The sequence below is a fragment of the Conger conger genome, chromosome 12 (assembly GCF_963514075.1).
Source record: "Conger conger chromosome 12, fConCon1.1, whole genome shotgun sequence".
In the NCBI taxonomy this organism is placed as follows: domain Eukaryota; kingdom Metazoa; phylum Chordata; class Actinopteri; order Anguilliformes; family Congridae; genus Conger; species Conger conger.
In genome coordinates this window covers 43,980,673-44,006,110 of record NC_083771.1, presented here as the reverse complement: position 1 = coordinate 44,006,110, position 25,438 = coordinate 43,980,673, and the positions used below count along the sequence as shown (strand labels likewise).

General features: G+C 48.0%; 1 protein-coding gene across 1 annotated transcript in view; it reads left to right on the top strand.

The window, feature by feature from the left end:
* The window catches only part of dym (dymeclin), a 98,502-nt gene that overhangs the window by 24,663 nt on the left and 48,401 nt on the right, over positions 1-25,438 (top strand). The window contains exons 9-12 of the mRNA XM_061263498.1: positions 14,632-14,817; positions 15,458-15,636; positions 19,364-19,489; positions 25,309-25,422. Of these exons, the coding sequence (XP_061119482.1) occupies positions 14,632-14,817; positions 15,458-15,636; positions 19,364-19,489; positions 25,309-25,422 (605 nt within the window). The remainder of the gene's footprint in view (positions 1-14,631; positions 14,818-15,457; positions 15,637-19,363; positions 19,490-25,308; positions 25,423-25,438) is intronic.

Sequence of the window (25,438 nt, the reverse complement as noted above, 5' to 3'; positions counted from 1 at the left end):
AGTGCACTTCCGCGCTTTCAAAACGCTTTTCACAAGCCAGTGGAAAGTCGGAGAAGCCTGGTCCGTATTTTTCTCTGCAGTCCTACTGCTGAAGTTTGACAAACGGCTGCCATCGCTTGTATGTAAAAATGTTAATGACCTGGCCCTTTTCTGCATGATTAATCATGCGCAAATCCCCCATCAAATCTGCATTTAGATGTACTTTTTCTATGTATTCCACCCTGTGAGAGCTTCTGGAGATTTATTGATGAGCTAGATAACATGAATCTCGCACCCCTCTCTGGCAGTGACCTAAATAGATCCATGAGACTGAACTTGGTAAAAAAAAATATATAAAAAAAATTGATGAGGGTGGATGAGCTGAAACGGTGATGCAAACAAATTCTTCAGCTTGTTCACTTAAACCTTCAGGGAATGCTGTTTTCAAACCCATATTGACATTTCTGACAACGAACATTCCCTTTGAAAAACTGAGTTCCACTCAAATCACCAGCTAGTTTGATGCCTTAACCCAGGGGTCACCGTTCCTGGAGATCTACCGTCCTGAAGGTTTTCACTTCAACCCTAATTTGGCACACCTGATTCTGCTAATAAAGCGGCTCAATGAGATCTGAAGCCGTTGAATTGGTTGCGGTTGGGGTGAAAACCTATAGGACGGTAGATCTCCAGGAACAGTTCCAGTTTCCAGTTTTCATGTTAAGCGTGTTTGTGACGAGATGAAATGATGTCATATTTCATCGTAATCCGCTGCTCAAGACCTCGATTACCTCTCTGGTAGTCCGATCTGTCCTGGAAAAGGTGCATTTCTGTCCACTTTGATGTGCAGTCTTTCTTGCCTGTCTGGCTGGAGGAGCAGAAGTTCTTGCTGAATGCCTCTCAGACATAAAAGTTGAATGTCAGATGTTATTCATGAAAGTATTTGGTACCTTAATCCCCAGGGTAATGTCTGAGGTGAAGCATCTTGAGTTATTTTTGGGTCAGAACTGTGCTTTCAGCATGATATCATAAGACAGAGCGGCCTCTAGCGTAGTGGTTAAGATAAATGACTGGGACATGCAAGGTTGGTGGTTCTAATCCCAGTGTAGCCACAATAAGATCTGTACTGCCGTTGGGCCCTTGAGCAAGGCCCTTAACCCTGCATTGCTCCAGGGGAGGATTGTCTCCTGCTTAGTCTAATCAACTGTACGTTACTCTGGATAAGAGCGTCTGCCAAATGCCATTAATGTAATGAAATGTAATGTAATATATTATAAAGACATCCCAGGTGTGCTACACCCATTTAGAAAATATATAAGACCCAGACGAATCCATATGTATAGTAACATAACCGCACCGAAGTTCAAATGAAAATCAGCAATTCTGTTTCGTTTTGATTCCATGTGGGAAAAAACATGCCATAATTAAAATGAAAATGCTTTGACATGGTAGTGTGTTCTGGTGGTGCAGTACACTAAATCATTTGTTTTGTGGAGGGTTATAGACAGACCTGTGGAATGGTAGTGTAGTCTATGCCCTACTCCACAATGAATAACACAAAGGTAGGGAAAATACAGCTTTGTAACATTGTTTACCCGGTTTCATTTCTAGTTCTTGTAAAGAATTTGGGGGGAATTTGATTGTGTGCGATTTTGAGCGCGTAGAGCAAATCCGTTTGTTTTAGATTTTCGGTTGGAAGTAAAAAAATTTTTTTTATACATAAATAAAATTGGTCAGCACGGTGGTGGAGTCCAGCAGTGGATTGATATGGCAGTGGAAGTGAAAATCAGCTGGGTGCCTTGTTTTCCTGGCAGTGTGGCACATGGTTGGACAGAGGGTGGTGCCCAAGTTGCAGCCGAGAGGCAGGATCTCTCAGGGACGCACACACTGCAGCAGATCTGCGCTTCCATGCCTGGAGTCTCGCTCAGCTGGTTCAGGATCCACGCCGGCTGCTGCTTGGGTCTCTCCGTTTGGGAAGGGGCCAAGGCCTGTGCCAAATCAAAATCGTCTGGAGCTTGTGTGCTTGAGGTCTCCAAACTTAAGTGCGATCTTTCAGGAATAGTGTGATTGTGAGATGGGCAGTCCTCTTGCTTGTAGGTGTCAACAAAATGGGTACATTAAACGGGCTTTGTGAATGAATTGTGCTCTAAATGATTTTAATGTTTGCTCCGAATTGTTTTAATCATTTTTCAGACAAAATTAGACAAATTATCAGCCATTCAAGTCTTTTTCAAAACCAGATAATTTCCTAAAAGTGTGCGCCATTCAAATTTGCAATTGTATACAAATCAATTTATATTTTAAACATTTGTTTTTTAATCCAGAATGTTGCAGAAAAAGATTTTGCATTATTTGAACCCAACATTTCAGCCTGTTGTGCCTCACCATAAAAACACTTCTTCATAATTGAACATACACTTTCATACAATCCATAAAGTACAGAGGGGAAACCTATCCTATACACTTTGTGGTTGTTTGTCCCTCTATGAGAACTGTAGTACAGCTCCACTCAAGCACAGAAATGTACAGGTTTGAGCTGATCAAACCTGTTTACATGGCCATGACACAAACACACCTGAGCTCACAAACTGCTCGTGTAGGCCTGAGGCCTTTACTGTGGTAAAAACATTCTCATGTTCTGCTTCTTTTGATGTTTATTTAGGCCAACTGGAAACATAATTACACGTTTCAAGAATTTCAAACATGTAGACTTCAATCTGTGACGCAAATCTTTTATGTTTATGAATGGAGTTTAATCCGTTCAGAATGAGCATGTATTTTATAAAAGCTTTACAAGAAAAACAAGGATGAGCCAACCCTTGGCAAATAAAACTGAATGACAAATGGAGCTTTGAACGGTATATGTGGGTCTACTGACGATGGCACCCCCCAAGGCTTCCTTGGTCGGGGTAAAAAAAACAAACAAAACATGGAACGGCTAACATTGGCTAGTTTGCATGTGGCCAGTTGAAGTAATGTTGGGTCCAAACAAGAAATGATCATTGCAGAAAGGCAGAGCTTGGAGCTAATCTGCGTTTGGATAATCCTTACGGGGAACAGGGAGTTCTGTCCATGAAACGGTATTTGGTAAATGGACTGCATTTATACACTACTTTTATCCGAAGCGCTTTACAATTGATGCCTGTGCAGTTATCAGTCTCACACACACACACACACACACACACACACACACACAACACCAATGCCATAGGCTGCCATGCAAGGCACCACACCAACCAGCTCATCGGGAGCAATTGGGGGTTAGGTGTTACTCAGGGACACTTTGACGCTCAAACCACCACACTGTTATCCCTCCCCTTCTCTGTGAACACGCTGACGTTGAAACGGCATTGGCTGTGGCAATTGGAACCAATTTTTAATAAATGAGCTTGAAAACGATGTTTTAATACATTTCAGATGAGTACAGCTATACGTCGTTTTGGTACAGAAGTGCCAGCCCGTCAACTGCATATTTTGAAACCCGAATTTAAGGACTATAAACACAGGTAGAGGGTGAGTCAACATGTCAGTGAGCCTTTTTCAATGATAGGAAGGGATTATCATTGAAGTTTTAACACAAAAATCTTTAAATTATTGAATAATTATACCTTTAATGTTACGGTACCGAGCCAGGCCTCGATACCGACAACTGTTTCATATTTCTGCTTCTGTGGAATGTTGTGTGGTCAGGATGCAGACCTGCTCTGTCTTCACAGTCTAAGCTAACTCTGGACGTAAAGCCTTGTGCCTTAACCGTTCATGCCAGCGGCTTCCCCCAAACTCCTCCACCCACTGTGACGATGTTGTCTTGGCCGATTTAAATGAATGACTAACCCTAATATCCGTTTATCCGTCTTTATTCACTTATTCGGCAGTTGCCGGGCGGTGAAATTTGATCAAACCTCCAAAGACACTGTGATTATATACCGTCCCTTAGAGGTATGTGGCTGTTATACCGGTGTACCTGTCCAAGTATATCATTATAAAATTCTTCAGCGTGAAGGCGGGTGTTCTCGTTCGCAAGGCGGAGGTGAAGGCGTTGTGGCAGAGAAGCGTGGGCCTGGGAGATGGCTCTGTGCTGGTCTGTTTTCCAGCTGTGCTGAAACCCCTATCGCACTGTTCTCCGTGAAATGAAACGTCTTCGTGATTGGAAGATCAGAAATGACACGTCTTCAGGCAACGGGAAACGTTTGGAAAGCCAGACTCATGTTCCTCAAACCATTCCCGCATCGAGGGCCCACAGATACTCGATCTGATTGAGATCTGGGGAATTTGGAGGCCAGGGCAGCACCTCAAACTCTTATTCATGTTCCTCAAACCATTCTCGCATCGAGGGCCCACAGATACTCGATCTGATTGAGATCTGGGGAATTTGGAGGCCAGGGCAGCACCTCAAACTCTTATTCATGTTCCTCAAACCCGTCCCGCATTGAGGCGCCTTGGGTGCCTGACGCCCTGTTGCCGGGCCGTGGTTTGCCCCCTTCCTCGCACCACTGTCGGGCGGTACTCCCCACTGACCGGGAACACCCTACAAGCCTCGACGTTTCAGAGATGCTCCAACCTCATTGTCGGGCCATAATGATTTTGACTAAGTCGTTCTACGTCTACGCCTGCCCATTTCTCCTGCGTCCGACGTATCGATTACGAGAACCAACGGTTTGCTAACCCGTCTAATATATCCCAGACCTTGACGTTGTTACCGTTGTTACGACATAATCAACGTTATTCGCTTCATCTGTGATTTCTCATGTTTTGCCTCGTCGGGGTGTGTATTTGTTTAATCAATTAAACCAATTCCGAGATCCAAGTCATCAATGTAACTTGAAAGATTTCGGTATGTTAAAATATGTTCTAATGGAAGAAGGGGAATTGACCCATTTCTTTTCCTTGTATACCGCGGTCTTTAGAAAAGCACTGGTTGTCTGCGGACAGTTGTGTGGAGACGGACCGAGGGAGAAATTTAAATAGTCGTCCATTATAGATTCATTTGAACTGAGCAGGATTTTTTCCCAGGGATAAGTGCTCTTTGTTCATGGCAGACTGCTATCAGCAGCTCATCAGCTGCCGGCCTGTCTGTGATCTCTGTATGATTGCAGCTCTTGATTTATTCCGGTTTTTTTTCTTTTTTTTTCTTTTTTTTTTTTTCTTTTTCATAATCCCCAAGAGCCGTGATGTCTGAGTTCTCCTTTTGGGAACTGATTTGCATTATTAAATGGAACTGAAATGTTGATGGATGCCACGCACTCGCTCCTCAGCCGCGGTGTGTTCTGAAAATTGATGTGACTGGATGCTCGAATCATAAAATGGCAAAAGAAAAGAAAGTTGATTGGCTGGAATTGCATTTTCTACGCTTCTGATACCTCTTTTGTGGGGGGGGGGGGGGGGGACCCATCGAGACGCAAACATCTATTTGCGCTCATTACCACAGTAATGTGTGTGACTCAGATATGCAGTGGATGTATGCGGCTGTTGGAATATGTAGGGCACGGGCTCTCCATAGGAGAGGCTGTCTGCGGGAAGATGTATTGCTTCATTAATGTGCCACATTCTTTCCTTCCCCGGGAGGTTTTGCCTGCCCGTTTCAGAACCGTTTCAGAACGTTTCACAAACGTAATTATGTTTTGGACGATATTGAAAAAGGCAGGCATGAACCAACTGGAAGCACGAGGGAGCGCGGCATTAATCGCACGTAAAAACACCTGATAAATTCATAGACACTTGTGTAATTACTGAATTGCTTCAAGAAAATGGGTAGGTTTTTTTTTTTTTTTTGTATTTTTTAGTATTTCTTTTTTTTTGTCACTAGGGGTTTTGCTTTGGTCTTGGTTATTCCGTGATTAAAGTGAATAAACGCATTTGATTATGTAAGGGAAATGGTCCTTATGCGGGGCTAGGCTGTGTAAGGAAAGCTTTCAGTCTTTCATTTAGACTTTCAGCAGTGACCGCACTGCAGGAATTGAATTTTTTTTTTTTCCTGGAACATTCCGGTCCCTCCGGCTGCTGATCCAGGCCCTGGTTGGGGGGGAGAGGGGGAGAGGGGGAGAGGGCAACTCGATTCTGTCCCCTCTTGCGTCTGGGACTCGGAAACGTTCAGTGGATCGGCACGCAGGGCTCGACAGACTCCGCTTTGTCTCCGAGCGCTGAAGGAGCCAGACGACCCGTGTGCACTTGTTTCCATAAATCACGCCAGCAGGCTTTCTGAAGATGATGCTGGCTATTCCTCAACGTGAAGGAGGACCGTCGACTCCAGTTTACCATTTCTGGGGATGCGGTTACGTCCGACGGGTTTGCCGTAGCATCATGCAGCTTTGGAAATCATGTTGTAGATTTATTTTTAACCGTCAGCAATAATTGTATTTTGGCGTGGCTTTTTCATTTGAATCATTTCATGATTAATCCCTGCAGAGAGTTTTCAATAAACTATGAAAAACGTTTGCTGAATCTTTAATATAAATACACCTGTACCAGTCCTTTACATTACATTCATTGAGCAGATTCTCTTATTCAGAGCCACTTATACAAGAAACATGAGTGTATCCACCTGATTAAATATAATTGTTCTTCCACTGTAGGACTGAATTGCATGTGCACATTTTTATCAACAAAGTGATTGCAGAAGTAGGAATTTCTATATTTTCTATATCTTATTTGTGGTTGTAGGTTGTAGTTTGTGGTTTGCAGCCAAGGTCCTTTTTCCGCTGTACTGCTCATGTAGCTCTTGTACTATATATGCCATATATATGACAAAACCCACTTGAAACATATTTCTTTGCAGTGAAATCTTAAAATCTCAAAATCTCCGCTACTTGACAAAACTTGTATGTGTACTAACGAATTATGGTTGTTGACTCAATCAATAAGCCAGAAATAAGAAGGAAAACATTCCTGCCTCCGTTTATCTGGTTGCCAAGTACGAAGTCTGTGTCCAGTGTCTGCGTGGTAGTGCTTCCCATTGGTTGATTCCGTGTGAGGCATGGTTCCCATTGGTTGACAGGGCTTCCCCCCCCCTTTGGTGATGTATGGCTGTAATAGAATAGTATCTCCTGCTTCCATCCCATTATTTAGGCCAGCGTCTCCCTGAAGTATGAGTCTTATGAAAACCATTATTTAAGAAAATACAATGCGGGACCCGTGACGGAGACAAATAGGAGAGTCTGGGTAAGGCGGCCCTGTTGAGAGGACTTGTCATCCTGTTGTCAGGGACGGTGGAGCTCTTAAACAGCCTGGCGTGCCCACGGCGGCTCCAGCCCAACCGTACCAGGTGGAGACCGGACCTTGTGCTGTTGGTGCTGAATAGGTTATCAATCACCGTCTCGGGCCATTTGTCAAAGTGCTCCCACTTTGTCTGGAGGCATGCATGAAATTATCAGAGCCGCAGTTTGAAGATGGTTTCAGCCAGCGGAAAGGGAGTTGTGCGGTGGTGGGGTTTTCAGCCCCGGCGTTTCTTTTTTTTTTTGTCACGTTTCTCTGCTGTGCTTTTGCCGTGGCGTTTTATCTGGGTTCGATATTGCAGCTGAATTTTATTTCCGTCGGTACCGTCAGGGGGGTCCAGGTTAAAGCGGATGAAACCCTTCAGAAGGGCAACCTCGACCTCAGGCATTCTGCACGCTGTAGGATTACCCAGAACGCACAGGGAGCGGTGAACTTCGCGGTAAACAAACAACCTGACATGAATTAATAATCGTTTCTGTGGCCACGGGATCTTTTCGGGAGAATGCTAGACCAGACAAGCCGAAAAGGCTCCACTCTCGGTGATTCTCGACGTGTTTTATCATGTTGTGATTTTCAAATGATAGTGTTTTAATTGTGTGTTTTTTTTGGGGGTTTTTTTTTCGTTCTGGTGCTTACGATTTAGTCCCAGCCGTCGTTTTTGGGGCGCGGCTCTGCGTCAGTCTCGCGACGCTGGCCGTCGTCGGGGGGGGGGGCCTCTGTTCCGGGTCGCCACGGCGACGGGCGTCTGGACAGAGCCGCTCGGATAAAACAACACGGGGAAAACCCGCGTCGCGAAATTTCAGTGTCTCAAGATAAACTGCGGCTGGCTGGCTGACTGCGCGTCTGCCGCGGGGATTAGCGTCCGGCCGGCTCTGACCGCCGCCCGGCTCTGCCCCCGCTCCCGTGCGGGGCCCTGAAAAATGGGGGAGGATTACCAGCTTTATAACTGGGAGTCCAGGCTGGCCGGGGGCCGGGGGGCGGGGGCGGGGGAGCGGAGACAGATGACATCAATGTCGGGGTGGGGCGGGATGGGGGCGTGGGGGGGGGGGGGGCGCACTGCAATAGTCTGGACCAGCATGAGGTCAGATTGCTGCATTCCTTGATACCGGCAGGTTTGTTTAACCCTAATAGTGGCCGGATTATTCCCGCTGCTGGTGATGGGTAGAATTGTGGCTCTTTTGAGGAGTGGAGTCAGGCCATAGATTCTGAAGCGTTTTATTTATGACCTTCTTGCACAGGCCAGTAGCTGTTTACGTATTGGGGGTCTTCCCAAACATGAAACTGAGCTTGCTCATGACCTTCCTCCTCCTTGCTAACCTCCATGAGCTCTCTCTTAACACTCCTAACCCCAACTCTAACTCATTACCTTTACATTAATGGCATTTGGCAGACGCTCTTATCCAGAGCGACGTACAGTTGGTTAGACTAAGCAGGAGACAATCCTCCCCTGGAGCAATGCAGGGTTAAGGGCCTTGCTCGAGGGCCCAGCGGCTGTGCGGATCTTATTGTGGCTACACCGGGATTAGAACCACCGACCTTGCATGTCCCAGGCCTTTAGCTTAACCACTACGCTACAGGCCGCCCACGTTGGCGCCTAACTCGTATATTCCAGTCATGGAATTAATGTAGCAATTCAGATTATTCCATTTTACTGATTGGTTAAAGTTTTGTTAAATGTCACTGGTACTGCTGTTCTAACATGCAGGGTTCTCCCCGAAGATTATAACCGTGACTGTGTGCCACTCTGTTCCCTCCCTGGTGGCATTGTGAGACAAAAATAGCCCATGTCACCTGTGTATTGTTGCTGCTCTATCTGCTCACAGTCGGTCGAGATGCCTCGCTTCTGTGAAGCTTCTCCAGCTTTTGACTTTGTCCAGCCTGGACAGAAATGATCTTTTCTTCAGTGCCAATACCAGTCTTTCTGTTTGGCACAAACCCAAACTCCTGTCTTGCTTTAACGCGTAATTAACTTAAATTCAAAACTCAAGGAGTTCATCCTGATGATTTGGTGTTGCTTCAGCAAATTTTGTTCAGCAACAAATGGCCCAGTTAGCCGCTGTTTACATTTTCATAATTAATGAAAAGGCAGCATTTCTGTATGCTGTAGCGAAAACTTACTTAACTGTGAAGTCAAAATGGCAGCAGGTGTAGCAAACCAAGATTTCTGTGTAACATTACACCCCTACTGGCCCATTAAACCCAACCTGGACTTCACATATTCCAGAATATTTCTTTAGGCAATTTTAAAAAATTACCCAAAAACCTTGAAATGAGAGGTTCAAGGTTCGACTTTTAATATGTAATTCTGTTCTCAACTCTTTTTGTCTGAAGGCATTTTCTGGCAAGTTTTAATGCCCCAGAATTTTCAGGAAATAACTTTTTGAGGTGCAAAAGCTCCATTGCCCTCCTCCATAACCACCAAAAACCTGAATATTTGTTGTTTGGAAGCCCAAGCCCAAGCACCACTCTGTTGAAAAACTCAGGGTAGAGTCTTGATATGCACTTCAAACTCCGGGACATTACATTACATTATTGGCATTTGGCAGACACTCTTATCCAGAGCGACGTACAATTGATTAGACTAAGCAGGAGACAATCCTCCCCTGGAGCAATGCAGGGTTAATGGCCTTGCTCAAGGGCCCAACGGCTGTGCGGATCTTATAGTGGCTACACCGGGATTAGAACCACCGACCTTGCGTGTCCCAGTCCTTTACCTTAACCACTACGCTACAGGCCGCCCGCGCAGATATCCAAAACAAGGGTGCTGGGTTCACGTTGGCGCCTGTCTCAAGGTGGACGTTCCTGGGGCGGGAGGCGTGATGGACTGCAAGCAGAGCTGTTTATACTTCCATGTGCTCGGTGGGGGGTCATTCGCACCCCAGCACTGCAGAAACCGCATACACCTTCCACGTAACGGGAGACCCCATGATGCATATGCTAATGGAATGGGAAGATCGTCAAATAAATCATACATGTGCGACATCGCCCCATATATCCTGTCCTGGCTGCATGCTGAAAGCTTGCCGTGTTTCTCCTTTCCTGGGACATTCACACTTAAGACACTTACCCTTATGTATGAATATTTGTTTATTTATTTATTTTGTTCTTACTATACACGATAGCTTGTCGATAGTGGACTTACTAATGGGCTCGCTGGTGTGCTCAAACAAATGAACACTTGAGGAAGTCGGACATGTCGTGAATGAAGTGGTGAACCAGCTCGTGCTGCAGGGAAGCAGCGTCTAATTCTGTGGGGGGTTTTTTATTATTTTAATTTTTTTTTTTTAATCTTTGAATCCGGGGTGGCAGACGGGAGGGAGGTTGGCGTGCTTGTCACACTTCCTCTGTGAAGGACTGGAGCAGCAGACGCCGGGGCGGTCCGGGAAGTGGTGCTGCCGGGGGGACCGGGTGGCCGGAAACCAGACTCGCGCCCGCGTGTGCGAGAGGGAGAGAGAGATTTCCACTCTGAGCTGAGAACAGACTCGGTTAATGACACTCCGCCGTCTGCCTGGAGATTAGGACGATTAATATGATGCTCCAGTCGGCGGGGACAGTGGCCCTGACCTCCTCTCTCTGAGCTGGCCTTCAGCGGGGACAGTGGCCCTGACCTCCTCTCTCTGAGCTGGCCTTCAGCGGGGAGAGGGCATGGCGCCCATCCACTCCCCTCTCCAGCGTCGGCCATTTTGTCTAATCTGTCAACATTCACTCCACAGGGTTCTTTGTTCCCCAATGGCGTGCCTTTAACCAGCTCTTTTACTTCATTTGTAACAGTTTAGTCTCTCAAAGTAGCTTCCCCCCCCCCCCCCCAAGGAGTTTATGATTCTGTTTATTCCCCCAGTCGTATATGAATCTGTCCGTTGCCATTTCTGGCATTGCGCCATTGTACCCAATGTGTTAATGTCTGGTAGTGTTGCTATACATTCGGTCTTGGTTTTTATTGAATCCTCAGTCACGAGCTATACCATATCCACAATAATTCAAATAATATACGGGGCGTTTTGTCTTATTGTCATTTTTGACAACATACCATTGTCAAGTGCTGGGGCTGACAACGAGCCATGCTTTCCATCTAATTTTGTAATACCCTTGGTATTCGTGATGAAAACCTGAACGTATATTCTAAACTAAAAAAAGAAAAATCACTGGAGGCTTTAAACTAAATGAAAATAAATGTGATGATGCTCTTTACCACTGACTGTTGCCTGAATCCCCCAGAGACATAAGCCTAGGGCGACGGTGGCAAAGAAAAGCTCCCTAGATGGAGGGGAGGGGGGGGGAAATAGCAGCCTGTCTCCCTCATAAATATGTGAGAACTGGAAGCAGGTTCAAATCGACGGTGGTGTGGGGGGGGAAACCAGCCGATCGCTGTGGAATGAGAAGCTGAAGGCGACCCGACGCGGTTCGGTTATTCTCTTGGAGCGGTGTTGCCGCGTTGTGCGTCAGAGCGTCCAGCACCGTCTCCAAGAAGGCTGAAAAAAAATCGGTGTCCGGGAATTCTTTCCCTGCATAGTTTGAATATCTGTCGGAGCCCTGTTGTAATACTTGAACTTGTTCCAAATGGCAACTATTAATAATGAACCAGAAGCGTCAGCGGCCGGGGTGGAAGGCCCCCGTTAGCAGCGCGGGTGAGGGATGGGAGTGTGTCATTATTGGCGCTGTGTTTATTTATTGACTGCTCTCCGCGGCATGCCGTGTACATATTTGTCATTATTTCCCCACACGTGTCTGCAAAGCCCTGGACGTGAGCCATGATGTCTTCATTATCGTTTATTCCCTCCCGTGAAAAAGAACGTGAATGAACTTACCAGTCGTCTCTACTTGCTTCCCACGTTTACCCCCAGACAGATGAGCGTCCTGTTGCCTGGCTGCTCTCCCGGTACAGTGTGTCTCTGCTACCTGAGGGTGAGCTGGTGCGTGATGGCTGGGTCAGTGCATTGATGGCTGTATTGATGGCTCAATCACTGAGGCAGTTCACAAGGATGAATCAATGCTGGACAGGTGTACCACGTTGGTTATTCGGCAGTAAAACTACTTCTGGGAAAACTTTTGGACGGGTATCACTACTTTTCCCACTCGTGCTGGGAGCAGTGCTTCCCCCGAACCCTGCAAGGCAGCCTCGCTGCACGCAGTTCTGATGATTCGCCTCGGAGAGAACCTTCCGGGCCTGTGTGTAATTTCATCCCTGGGGATTCAATGTTTGTGTGATTAATGAGAGCGTGTAAAATGGCCGCCTCGTTGGCTCGGCAGCCCGCAGATAGCCGGTGACGGTCGGGAGGCCTCGCCTTTCGGCGGGCGAAGGCCTCAATCGTCAGGAAGCCGCAAGAACGAGGAATGGCCTGGTCTCTCATTTAACCTTTTATGTAATGCCCAGCCGGATCAAGAAAAAAAAAAAAAGAGAGAGAGGAAAAACAGGAACAATATTGCATTATTGTTGTGGGCGGAGAAGCCGGCTAGACGCATAACAAGCAGGAGTGAGGTAAGGAGAGGCCGGCGGGGGGAGAGGCCGGCGGGGGGAGAGGCCGGGGCGGGGGGAGAGGCCGGGGCGGGGGGAGATGCCGGCGGGGGGAGAGGCCACGGCGTCCCTCAGGAAGCGGGGACAGCGGGGCTAGTCGTGGCGGTGCCTGCGATGAGCCGGGGGTCAGTCACAAGGTCCGCTTCTCTGAACCCGGCCGGTCAGCCGTTCCCTGCGCCCCGGCCGCACACCGCGGTGGGAATTAGGGTTTGTGCTGGGACAGCAGGGTGTCTGCCGCAGCATGCACCCACCGCTGCCTCGGCTGTCCGGCGGCAGCCGACCCAGAATTCACTGTAGGGGGAGGAGGAGGGGGGGGAGGGGGGTGGACGGACGACACTGCCGTCTGTCTGCCTTTTTGTCTGCGCGTGTGTGTGTGTGTGTGTGTGTGTGTGTGTGTGAGTGTGTGTGTGAGTGTGAGTGTGTGTGTGAGTGTGAGTGTGTGTGTGAGTGTGAGTGTGAGTGTGAGTGTGAGTGTGAGTGTGAGTGTGAGTGTGAGTGTGAGTGTGAGTGTGAGTGTGTTTTGTTCCTGTTGTTTGTTTGACTAATCGCTGAGATAAGTGGCCGTGCCGTTTCCGGCTGCCGGTTCCAGAGTGTCCAGCCTCACGTCATTAAGGCCGCTGGCGGTCCCTCCTCTGTGTCTGTCTGTTGCTCCTCTGTGTCTCTGTGTCTCTCTGTTGCTCCTCTGTGTGTGTCTGTCGCCCCGGCCGGTGGCGGTGAAGGCAGACGGAGATGGGGCTGCTTCTCTCCGCCTGGCTCCGCCGCCCCCTCGGCCCGGTGAGGGGGCTGATCGCACCGCGCGCCCCGGCCCCTGAGGAGGGCCAGACGGCTGTGGGGAACACACAGGCGGGCGATTTGTGTGAATGTATCCACGCGGGCGCTTAGCAGAAGCAAAGGCATTGCCACAGATGGTCAATGGGCACATTATGATTAGAACATAAAGTCTAACTGATTTTTTTCCACTGAAGGGCTAATGGGGAAATGGATATTAAATAACCGGGGCTCCCCCAGGGCTCGGTTAGACCTTAATGGATGACGCCGTCGTCCAGTTAAACAGTTTGATGTTATTTCTTCAGAGCCGACGGTACGTGGAGCGTTAAGGCACTCTGGCTCTGCGGTGGGGGTTTGAAGAGGAATTGGATACATTTTATATAGTTTAATATGGCGTCCTTTATACTTACTTTAGGGCAATTTAGCAGGTGTAAGAACTATTTGAGATGAAATGGGCATTTTTCCCCTGCAGCTTCCTGTTCAGCTTATTGAAGCCACAAATCTGCAGTTGCAGTGTGGCGTTATGGCGAGACCACTGGGGCCTGTATCACCAAGCAGGGTTACGGAGTTAACCGATATTTTTCCCATCAGTCCATATGCCATCTCTGGCAGGGTTCCGGGTTTTACATTTGTCCAGCTCAGTCTATAATCCTTCTTCGTCATACAGGGCCCTCAGCTTACTACTCCAAGGCTGTAGTTTTGATTCCCAGGTAGGGTGCTGCCGTTATTCCCTGAAGACAAGCACCTAACCTGAATGTGCTATGTATCCAGCTATATTGCATTACATTACATTATTGGCATTTTGGCAGACGCTCTTATCCAGACAATCCTCCCCTGGAGCAATGCAGGGTTAAGGGCCTTGCTCAAGGGCCCAACGGCTGTGCGGATCATATTGTGGCTACGCCGGGATTAGAACCACCGACCTTGCGTGTCCCAGTCATTTACCTTAACCACTACGCTACAGGCCGCCCTATTATTAAATACATTCTAAGTGGAAAATAATATGAAAAGAATAAGCTTCGTAAGTAGTCACTTTGGATAAGATTTACGCTAAATGCTTAATGCAAACGTAACAATGTGGAACTTGCATCCATTTCTTTATTTCACATAAAGCGTGGTGTGCCCACTCACTCACTACCTGTGGTTTTTCCTCTGTTCTCCAGGTGGGCTGTGGACTGTGTTTACCCTGGGCGGAGCCGGGAGCAAGCCCAATCCCGACCAAGAGCAGAACCCTCTGCCGCTGTCCAATCAGAGTCTTCTGCTGCTGCTGGTGCTCGCCAACCTGACTGACGGTCCAGACTGCCCCAACCCCTACAGACAGGCCGTCACGTCCTTCAAGAACACACAGGGTGGGTGGGTGAGTGGGTGAGTGGGGGTCCGGAGTACCCGCTAACTGCGCTGTCCTCTGCGTGACCTTATTCACTCGTGCTGCTGCGTCTCTCAACGTTGTTTATTTTTCTGAAGTTCCACTGAGTATTTAGTGGTTGGGGGCCCCAGCAGGCCCTGTAGCTCTCCAGCAGCAGGGTTTGGGACCCCAGCAGACCCTGTAGCTCACCAGAAGCAGGGTTGGGGACCCCAGCAGACCCTGTAACTCACCAGGAGCAGGGCTGGGGACCCCAGCAGACCCTGTGGCTCTCCAGGAGCAGGGTTGGGGACCCCAGCAGACCCTGTGGCTCTCCAGGAGCAGGGTTGGGGACCCCAGCAGACCCTGTGGCTCTCCAGGAGCAGGGTTGGGGACCCCAGCAGACCCTGTAGCTCTCCAGGAGCAGGGCTGGGGACCCCAGCAGACCCTGTAGCTCTCCAGGAGCAGGGCTGGGGACCCCAGCAGACCCTGTGGCTCTCCAGGAGCAGGGCTGGGGACCCCAGCAGACCCTGTGGCTCTCCAGGAGCAGGGTCCGGGGACCTGGCCTGTTTGGCGATGTGTGTTTCCTGTCTCCCCGGCGACGTGAGCGTTAACGTCGTGCCCCCGGTCCGGCTGCGTTTTTTCAGACACGTCCTCCATCCCCTCGCCTCACCCGCACACCTTCCAGATCAACTTCAACAGCCTGTACACGGCCCTGTGCGACCAGCAGCGGTCCGACCAGGCCACCCTGCTGCTCTACACGCTGCTGCACCAAAACACCAACGTGCGCACGTACGTGCTGTCGCGCACCGACATGGAGAACCTGGTGAGAGAGCGCGCGCCCGCGTCCCCCTTCACCGGCACCCACCGGGTCTCACACAGAGCTTCTGCATGAAGATTACATTTACATTTACATTTTAGTCATTTGGCAGACGCTTTTAATCCAAAGCGACTTACAAGTGCATAGGTTCTACCATAAGTCAGAGCATCACATCCAGAAACTAGCAAAATACACAGGAAATGCTGTTCTAAACATAGTTGTCATGAGAAGTTTTAAAAAAATTTTTTTTATTTATTTTATTTTTTTGGGGGGGGGGGGGGGGTTAGACAAGGATAGGGATATCAGAAAGGAGGGGCAGGGGAAATCAGGAGGGAGGACTAAGGTAGAGTTTGAAAAGGTTTTGAGGCCATCCTGTTTCAGTCTACTATTCCTGGATATACTCGTTCGCCATTTAGAGTTCGCAGTCATCCTAGTGGGTGCTGTCTGTGTGTCTGTGGACCGTCATGTAATACTCAGAAAGAGAATGAGATTTTTCCCACTAAAGTGTTCCACATCTCATATTCACCACCGTTTGGGAAGGATTCCTGTCTTGAGGTTTTTCCCCTTTATCCTAAGTCACACTCTAAAGCCGTTCACCATTAATAATAGTGGTCATATTTATCATATTTGCAGTTCTTATTATAAGTTGTTATAGACGCTTTGAAGGGAAAGCTTCAGGGTAGCCCTGGTGTACCCAAAGACCCTTCCTAACATGGCTGTGCCTCAAAAAACTGTGTGACTGCCCTCATCGCTCAATGCACTCAAACACCGGAGATTTAAAAGGGTCTTGGTTGATGCACATTCACAGAACCATTTGTTATTGTTGTCAGTTTGACACGGTCTATAGCATAGATGTGAGGACGTGTGCTGGTGAACAGTTTTCCTTCTTTCTCGTTCTTTTGCACGAAGGTAGTTTTGCTTTTAAAGTATCGTATTAGCCTTGACTGTATCGCAGAAAATTTGCTGTAAAACATTGCAGAACATTTTCTTCCCTGACTGAGGTGCTTAGCAGCTGCAACATGTCGGGAGTGGCAGGACCATTGGCTACTTCTGACATTTTCCTATAGATGTTCTACACGTTCATATTATAGATGATGGCACAAACCTGGCCTGGACTCTCTTCGGTTTAAAGTGTGGGCTCTGTAGTCTGCATTCTGACGGTATAGGTTTTTCGACTGGCCGTTAAGAGATTGTGTAGGGCCACACGTGATGGCCCCTCCCTTTGTGCATTTCTCTTATATGCTGCATGTCTGTGACACCTCCATTGTATTCCTCCTCTGGGCTGTTTTTTTTGCAGGCAAGTTTCATTGCAGTCTTCCGTCTTGGGCAGGAGTCTTTGGTGTTTTCCTCCGGACCCCAGTGCTTATTATCATGAAGCCATTTTCCTCTGCCATTTTTATATATGGCCACGTCTGATGTAGCATTGCCTACGACATTATAAAACTTGAAGTCGATGCATTAACGCACAGCGCAGCCAATTTGACATCCTCAGCTGGCGTGTGACCCCCTTAAAATGGCCTCCTCTCAGCGATCCACCATCCTGTGATGGATGGGTAATTTCCCCTGTAATGGGTGCAGTGGATATCTTCACGTGGGAAGAGAGTAGATTGCTCCATTGCTCCTTCCTCCTGCGGTAGAAACGGGATTAAAAGTTAGCGTTACCGCCGGGTCCATCACCGTGCACTAACATCGTGAGCCAAGCGCCGTGTGCAAGCTTATTTGGAACCTTAGCTGATATCATTGGGCCAGGCACCATCCGCTAACATCATTGGGCCCGCTAATATCGCTGGGCCATGCACTGTGCGCTAACATAATTGGGCCCGCTAACTGAGGGCTAACGTGGCTGGGCCAGGCCTCGTGGGCTAACATGGCTGGGCCTGGAATCGTGGACTAGCATGGCTGGGCCTGGCCTCGTGGGCTAACATGGCTGGGCCAGGCACTGTGCGCTAACATAATTGGGCCCGCTAACTGAGGGCTAACATGGCTGGGCCAGGCCTCGTGGGCTAACATGGCTGGGTGCGCTAACTGAGGGCTAACATGGCTGGGCCAGGCCTCGTGGGCTAACATGGCTGGGCCAGGCACTGTGGGCTAATATGGCTGGGCCAGGCACTGTGGGCTAACATGGCTGGGCCAGGCACTGTGGGCTAACATGGCTGGGCCAGGCACTGTGCGCTAACATAATTGGGCCCGCTAACTGAGGGCTAACGTGGCTGGGCCAGGCCTCGTGGGCTAACATGGCTGGGCCAGGCACTGTGCGCTAACATAATTGGGCCCGCTAACTGAGGGCTAACGTGGCTGGGCCTGGAATAGTGGGCTAACATGGCTGGGTGCGCTAACCGTGGGCTAACATGGCTGGGTGCGCTAACCGTGGGCTAACATGGCTGGGTGCGCTAACCGTGGGCTAACATGGCTGGGTGCGCTAACCGTGGGCTAACATGGCTGGGCCAGGCATCGTGGGCTAACATGGCTGGGCCAGGCACTGTGGGCTAATATAACTGGGCCAGGCACTGTGGGCTAATATAACTGGGCCAGGCCTCGTGGGCTAACATGGCTGGGCCAGGCACTGTGGGCTAATATAACTGGGCCAGGTGCCGTGGGCTAACAGTGCCAGGTCAGACACCGCTGGCCCCAGCAGCACATTTCTACTTTAATGTCAGCTCCTGAGCCATGGCTGGCCCTGGATCCACGCCGACTGTGTTCAGGGTAATCTCAGTCATCCGCTTTGTCTTGGGTGCTCATTGCTTCTCTCTGACATAGTGGGAAATGGCAGACAGCTGGCACTTTATCTGGCCCTGCGCGTTGGCAGATACGATCTTATCAGGTTTAAGTGCATTACGGGCCGCGTCTGCTGCCTCCCCCCCAGAGCCCTGTTCTCTGTGACCCACCTGTGCTAGGGGATCAGTCCCCTCCAGCTCTTCAAAGCCTCGCCCCCCCGTGCGTCGGTGGCCGCTAACGCCCCCCCCCGCCCCCGTCCCGCCAACTTCTGTTATCCAGGAGGGGGGGAAAAAAGAGAAATGGAAATGAAAGCGGGAACAATGGGGTGTTGTGTGCGCTGACGTGGCCCCGCTCCTCCGCGCGAGACGTGCAGACGGAGCGTGTGTCGCTGCCGGGCGGCGGTCAGCGGGAGACATGGGCTCGCCCGCCACACAGACCCGCCGACAAAAGCGTCTGCGTGTTTGGAATGGCACGATTTCACAACCAGGGCCTGATGAAACGGCCGTGAAACCGTCCCAATGTTCTCGTACATGCGCGTGCATGACACGCTGACACGCTGAGAAAATACTTTAAACTCACACACACACACACACACACACACACACTCTCTCTCACACATGCATGCGCACACGTGGACACACACACACACACACACACACACACACACACACACACACACACACACACACACTCTCTCACGCATGCATGCGCACACATGGACACACACACACACACACACTCTATCACACATTCACTCTCACATACGCACACACACAAATGCACTCACACACATACACACCCACTCTCCCTCACACCCATTCTCTCACACACACAGGCACCCTCATACACACACACACACACACACTCTCTCTTTCTCTCACTCACACTCACACACACCCTCATACACACACACACACACACACACACACATAGAGGTGCAGTGTCTGTTTGCGCATTGGCCTGATGCAGCAGCTGAGGAAGACCGGTCCTTCATCCCCCTCTCTCCTGTCCCATGCAGGTCATGCCGATCCTGGAGATCCTGTACCACGTGGAGGACAGGAACTCCCACCACGTCTACATGGCCCTCATCATCCTCCTCATCCTCACGGAGGACGACACCTTCAACCGCTCCATTCATGAAGTGGTGAGAGCTCCAGTGCTATTCTCAGCTTATAGTGCAGTGATAGAGGGGCTCAGGCAGGGGAGGCACTCATGAGCACACGCCTCTGCTATGTCCACTTGTACGCAGAGGCAGGTTTGACATTTGGCCTGGTTTTGTGAGCTGCACTTTAAGTTTATATCTAAGGTGCCTGGTGGCCTGGCACATATCCACAGTGTAACTGTTGTCTGGGTCAGATGCCTCTTCTGGTGAATACTGTGTGGCTTCCAATGGTGACTGAGCTGCAGTGCTTCTCACACGATGCAGGTGATTCAAGGTTGATTTTTGAAAGAAAAAAAGAAACTCAAAACAGAAAGGTTTTTATCCAATAGCTGTTTGTACCCTCACATTTCAGTTCGAATACTATACACACTATACTGGGAGCCAAATACCATTCCAGGAGGTGCCAAGCTCAGAAACCTGCCCCCCCAAAACAATGTATCCATATTTCATAACCAAGGGCCTTGGGAATCTCCCCTTTCAACTTTATGACTGTATAAATTATTTCATTCATAAGCCTTTTAGTGCGCTCCAGCGCAAAGTCTGATGCCCTTTTTATTTTTTTGTTGTGTAAGCCCTTGGCCAGGCACCAAGCATTCCGCCCGCCTTCCCCACATCCGTTCACAGCGCGAGAGGAAGCTTTTGAAGGGCCATCCATTTACAATCGCTTCTCCTGTGTCTTGTCGGAGACTCGAGACGGCTTTTTTTGTTTTTCAGCCGCAGAAGAATGTTTATTTTCCATTCTTATTTTGGGCTCACGGCAGAGGCACGGTTGCTGGGAACAGGAGGGCGTATGTGAGCGTGCAGGTGTCAGCGACCGATGTGTACCCGCCGCCGCGGTAATACACAGTGTTCACAAAGGTTTCTGGCATTTCCTAGATTATAAATTACAACTGTCCAGTCTTGCAGTTATCATACGCCATTTCTCAACCTGGTTGATAAATCCGATTAATTTTAGAACTGCAATTTGCTTTTATTTCTTACAGTAATACGGCTATATGAAACGGCTACATGCTCACTTATTTCATCCACATTTCCTCAAAATATTATTTTATTCCGTCACGCTTCAGCGATTTGAATGTCAGTCCAAAGCAGGTTGAAATGTAGGACTCATTTGTCTGATATTTTACATCCCTCTACGTCAGATTGAAGTGAATTACACTTTTTATTCTGGCGTTTAAGAGCAGGTTTAGCGATGCACAAATGGATGAATTTTTCCTTCACAGCCCCAAGGCCGTTCTGGAAGAAAATGAGCTTGCTGTAGCATACAATCAGTGTCATTTCGGTGGGAAATGTCGCCACAGTTCAGCTGGATAAATGGTGGTTGGGAGTCCTTTGAAGGCAGAATGTAGCATGCACTTTACCAGCACTGTCAGACTCTTCCGACAGTTCTACATGCTAGAAATCTGTTGCTCATGCCCTGAATGGGTGTCAGACAGTGTTTTCAGTTTGTAATTTTCCCGATGGAGAGCATTTACATAGTGTAGGCATAATGTATTTGAAAAACGTGCTTGCACTCATGTGCTGTATTATTGAAGTGTAACTGCAGTGTTTTCTCATACACCTATTATGCTGGTAAGTTTATGCTTAAATAAATAAATAAATGGTAATTTAGCTGATGCTTTTATCCAATGCGAATTACAGTTGATTAGACTAGGCAATACCCCTGGAGCAATGCAGGGTTAAGGGCCATGCTCGAGGGCCCAGCGGTTGTGCGGATCTTATCGTGGCTACACCGGGGTTTGATCCATTGACCAACCATCCGGGTCCTAGTCACTAGCCACTAAGCTGCAGGCTGCTAAATTTAAAAGAATTCAGCAGCTGCATTTTCTGTGTGTGTGCCTTTGTGTTGGGGGTACTGCAAGGCTGTAAATGATCATGTTATGTGCCATTTTAGTTTTGCATACTGTAGGAGAAAAATGATAGCTTATTATAGTCTTATAGACTATAGTCTTATAGAGCTCCCCAAGCCTAACATATATATATATGCATTATACTATAAATTACATTTATTCAGCTTCACAACATGTGATTTGTGCTCCTCCCGTTTCTTTGTTTTGGTTTCCCCAGGGAAACTCTGATTCACTGCATTTGTTTCAAACAAATGTGTCACTGACGAGACACCCAGTATTAAGACTTGATAATAATTTCCCAGACAGAATTATGCTGATCTGGATGTGCTTTCGTTGTAATAACCGATGTGAGGTCTGTTCAGTTCTGAATGTTCAGACAGAGGGGCTGAAAAAACAGGGCATAGCATTACGTGACATGGGGTTGTTTTTTTATAGCCGCGCTTACACGCTTCATGTTTTGTCTGCCAGACACTATTCTTGTCATCAGGTGCTTAGCGGCCATGTCACTGTGACATAGTTCAGTTCAGCACTGTATAAATCCATTTGACAAGACAATCATTACCTTGGCTCGAGGTATGAATCCAAACGCTGTTATTTCCCCATAACCCAAGCACTCTGAGTGTGCTACTATGCCATCTGTGTTCAACATAAACACATTGCTGTGCACTTTTTTGCTATGTTTTTGCCGGGGCCCATATGAAATTCCTTTGGTTTAAACCGATAACTTAATGTAAGGACCTTCCACCTTTTCTGGGTGATTAGACTAAAGTGATTTTGCAAGAACAATGGGGAAGAAGATGAAATCTCACAGTGATACATTTCACTACATTTACATTTACATTTTAGTCATTTGGCAGACGCTTTTAATCCAAAGCGACTTACAAGTGCATAGGTTCTACCATAAGTCAGAGCATCACATCCAGAAACTAGCAAAATACACAGGAAATGCTGTTCTAAACATAGTTGTCATCAGAAGTTTTTATTTTTTTATTTTTTTTGGGGGGGGGTTTAGACAAGGATAGGGATATCAGAAAGGAGGGGCAGGGGAAATCAGGAGGGAGGACTAAGGTAGAGGGCTGAAATGCAACTGTCACCTATTGTGGACTAAGTTTCTTGCTGGGTTTTGTGAAGCAGTATGTCGTATTTAGTCCCAAGAGCGTGACAAATTGAATGGTTTTCAGCTGTTTCCTCACTATTGACACGGTGTACCGATAACAGTTGCTTAGCACCTCATCAACATGGCAGTATCTATATTGGCACTTTAGCAAGAGACCCACAGCTGCCTGGGATTAATGCGCTGCTGTGGAATTGCAGTAGGACCACTGAGAGACTGCTGCAGGATAATTGGCTCTTACCCAGGGTACAGTATGCATAGCATAGCTTCATTCTGTATCATACGTATCTCGATTGCATTACATTACATTATTGGCATTTTGGCAGACGCTCTTATCCAGAGCGACGTACAGTTTATTAGACTAAGCAGGAGACAATCCTTCCCCTGGAGCGATGCAGGGTTAAGGGCCTTGCTCGAGGGCCCAACGGCTGTGCGGATCTTATTGTGGCTACACCGGGATTAGAACCACCGACCTTGCGGGTCCCAGTCATTCACCTTAACCACTACGCTACAGGCCGCCTACAGGCCAGGCTGCCCATCTCGACACATTTGAGACGATGATCAACGAGATGTTCAACATTAACTTCAGACCTGTAATGTTTAACTTGTTACCCAGTGCTAGACATAATGACTCACTCACTGCACCGTGTCCATTCTCACGGCTTTATGTGCCTAACCTTGCGTATGAATGTACTGGAGGAGAGCATAAAGGCATACATGACCAAGTCAAGTTTAATATTGGAATGCATTTTCAAGTGCGGCCCTGAAAGGAAATGCTGTGTATTCAAAAATACCGCCAGACAAAGGGTTCTCAAACGCACTGAAATACTTGTTTATTTTGTCTGGAAAAATAGATTCCGTCCAACCTATTAAATGTACAGTCTATCTAGTGCCCTATCAAACCAAGCTGTTTTTTTATTTATTTTTATTTTAGCATATGAAAATATAGTAGCAGTAATTACCAGTCATGAAGCAACAGTCATGCTTCTAATGAAACTCGGCACTTTCCAAAGTGATTTCAAAGTTCTTTAAAAGTTCTTTTCGTTCTTAAGTGATAGCTGATGTGCGACTTTGTGTGCAACTACATTTTTTATTTATTGTACAGCTGCACAAGAAATGTACAACTGAACAAAAAAACCTGCCAGAGAAATTCTCCCCGAGGTGTAGAGTATGCATGGGTTTCTTTTAAGGTGAGCATTGAAATGACTGACGGGAAGCTCCCCAGACAACCCAAATGAAGGAAACCGCAGGAGTAGGTAATGCTGTGCTGTGCTTTGCTCTTCACTGCAGTATACAGGAAGGGTACGGGGGCGGCCTGTAGCGTAGTGGTTAAGGTAAATAACTGGGACAGGCAAGGTTGGGGGTTCGAATCCCGGTGTAGCCGCAATAAGATCCGCACAGCCGTTGGGCCCTTGAGCAAGGCCCTTAACCCTGCATTGCTCCAGGGGAGGATTGTCTCCTGCTTAGTCTAATCAACTGTACGTCGCTCTGGGTAAGAGCGTCTGCCAAATGCCAATAATGTAATGTAATGTCATGTAATGTAATGTAATGTCATGTAATGGGTAGAGCTGTGCTTCCAGGCACTAACTTCTGGGGCCCATCACTTACAGCTGTAACGCAAGCATGGAGTCTGGAGCGGGTTTACTTGATACGTGCTGTAGGTATGGTGATTGGCGGCTCTACAGAGAGAGCCGGGAGTATCTGGTGTCTTGAGTCGTAGCATGTACTTTGAAGAATGCTGGCTGAACGGGCCCTCTGGGCACAGGATCACGGATAAAAGGCATAAATCGGGTTCATTAATATGCTGCCAGCCTGCGCTGCCTCATCCCTGCCGTGTTTACACTCCAGTCAAACCGCAGCCAGGTCTGCCATGACAGTGCCCCTCTGTTTAGGGTCCAGTCCTGAACCCGAACGGTCTGCCTCCCCATCTCCTGCAGGAAGCCTTCCTCAGGCCTCTGATGCCGCGCTCCGCCTGGCTGTTTGCGGCTGTAATTTCCCCTTCCTGTCCGTCTTGAAAGCGCGGTTATGAATGCCATCTTTCTCTTCCTGGCCGTTGCCATCCCTCAGAAGTTACCAGCGGCAGGAAGTGGTGTGGTTCAGCGTGTTCAACTCTGGGCTCGTGGCCAGGGGGTTCAGATCTCCGTCTGGGCCAGCTTCACTCAGGATGCCTTCCTTAGGTGGAAGTTCTGCACTGCTGTTTATTGTAGTCCTCCCAGGAGGTCCCAGCATTCCATAGTTTGTAGTCTTTAGTAGAGTTGATGGGAAATTGCATTATAGACAAAGGTGTAATCCATATACACTTGAATTGTTAAATGTTGTCTGATGTGAGTCAGATGTATAGAAATACTACACCAGAAAAACTGTCCTATTGCTTTGAGAAAAATATCACTGTCTCCCATCTAAAACATAACACATAAATGAGATCAAAGGGGTTGCCATAGATAACTGGGTGTTTAATTGTGCCTCTCTGTGGAAAATTACTTAATTACTTTGAGTGTGGTCAAATTAGCATATGTCATAACTCCCACGCAAAGCAATATTAAAATTTGGCATTGAAACACTGTTTGAATTCAGAAGAGAAAATAATGCTTCCAATTTCGACGTCCCATCTGTGTAGGTGGCTTGTACGTTTTAACTTAAAAAGAAAAAGTATAAGTAGAAATCTTTGATGTGCCGTTGGAAGGAAACTGGTGTGTAATGTAAAATATTTGTACGATAAATACCCATATCTTAACAAACACCTTGAGCAAGCGAAGCTGCCACTTCAAAGAGCTCTCCATCCATCTTTATCTCATGTTCTCTCTCCCCTTCTTTTTCTCCTTCTCCCACTCTTTCAGATTCTGAAGAACATAACCTGGTACACAGAGCGATGTCTGACGGAGATTTCCCTGGGCAGCCTGCTGATTCTGGTGGTGATCCGGACGATCCAGTTCAACATGACCCGGACGCGGGTGAGTGCTGGTCCGT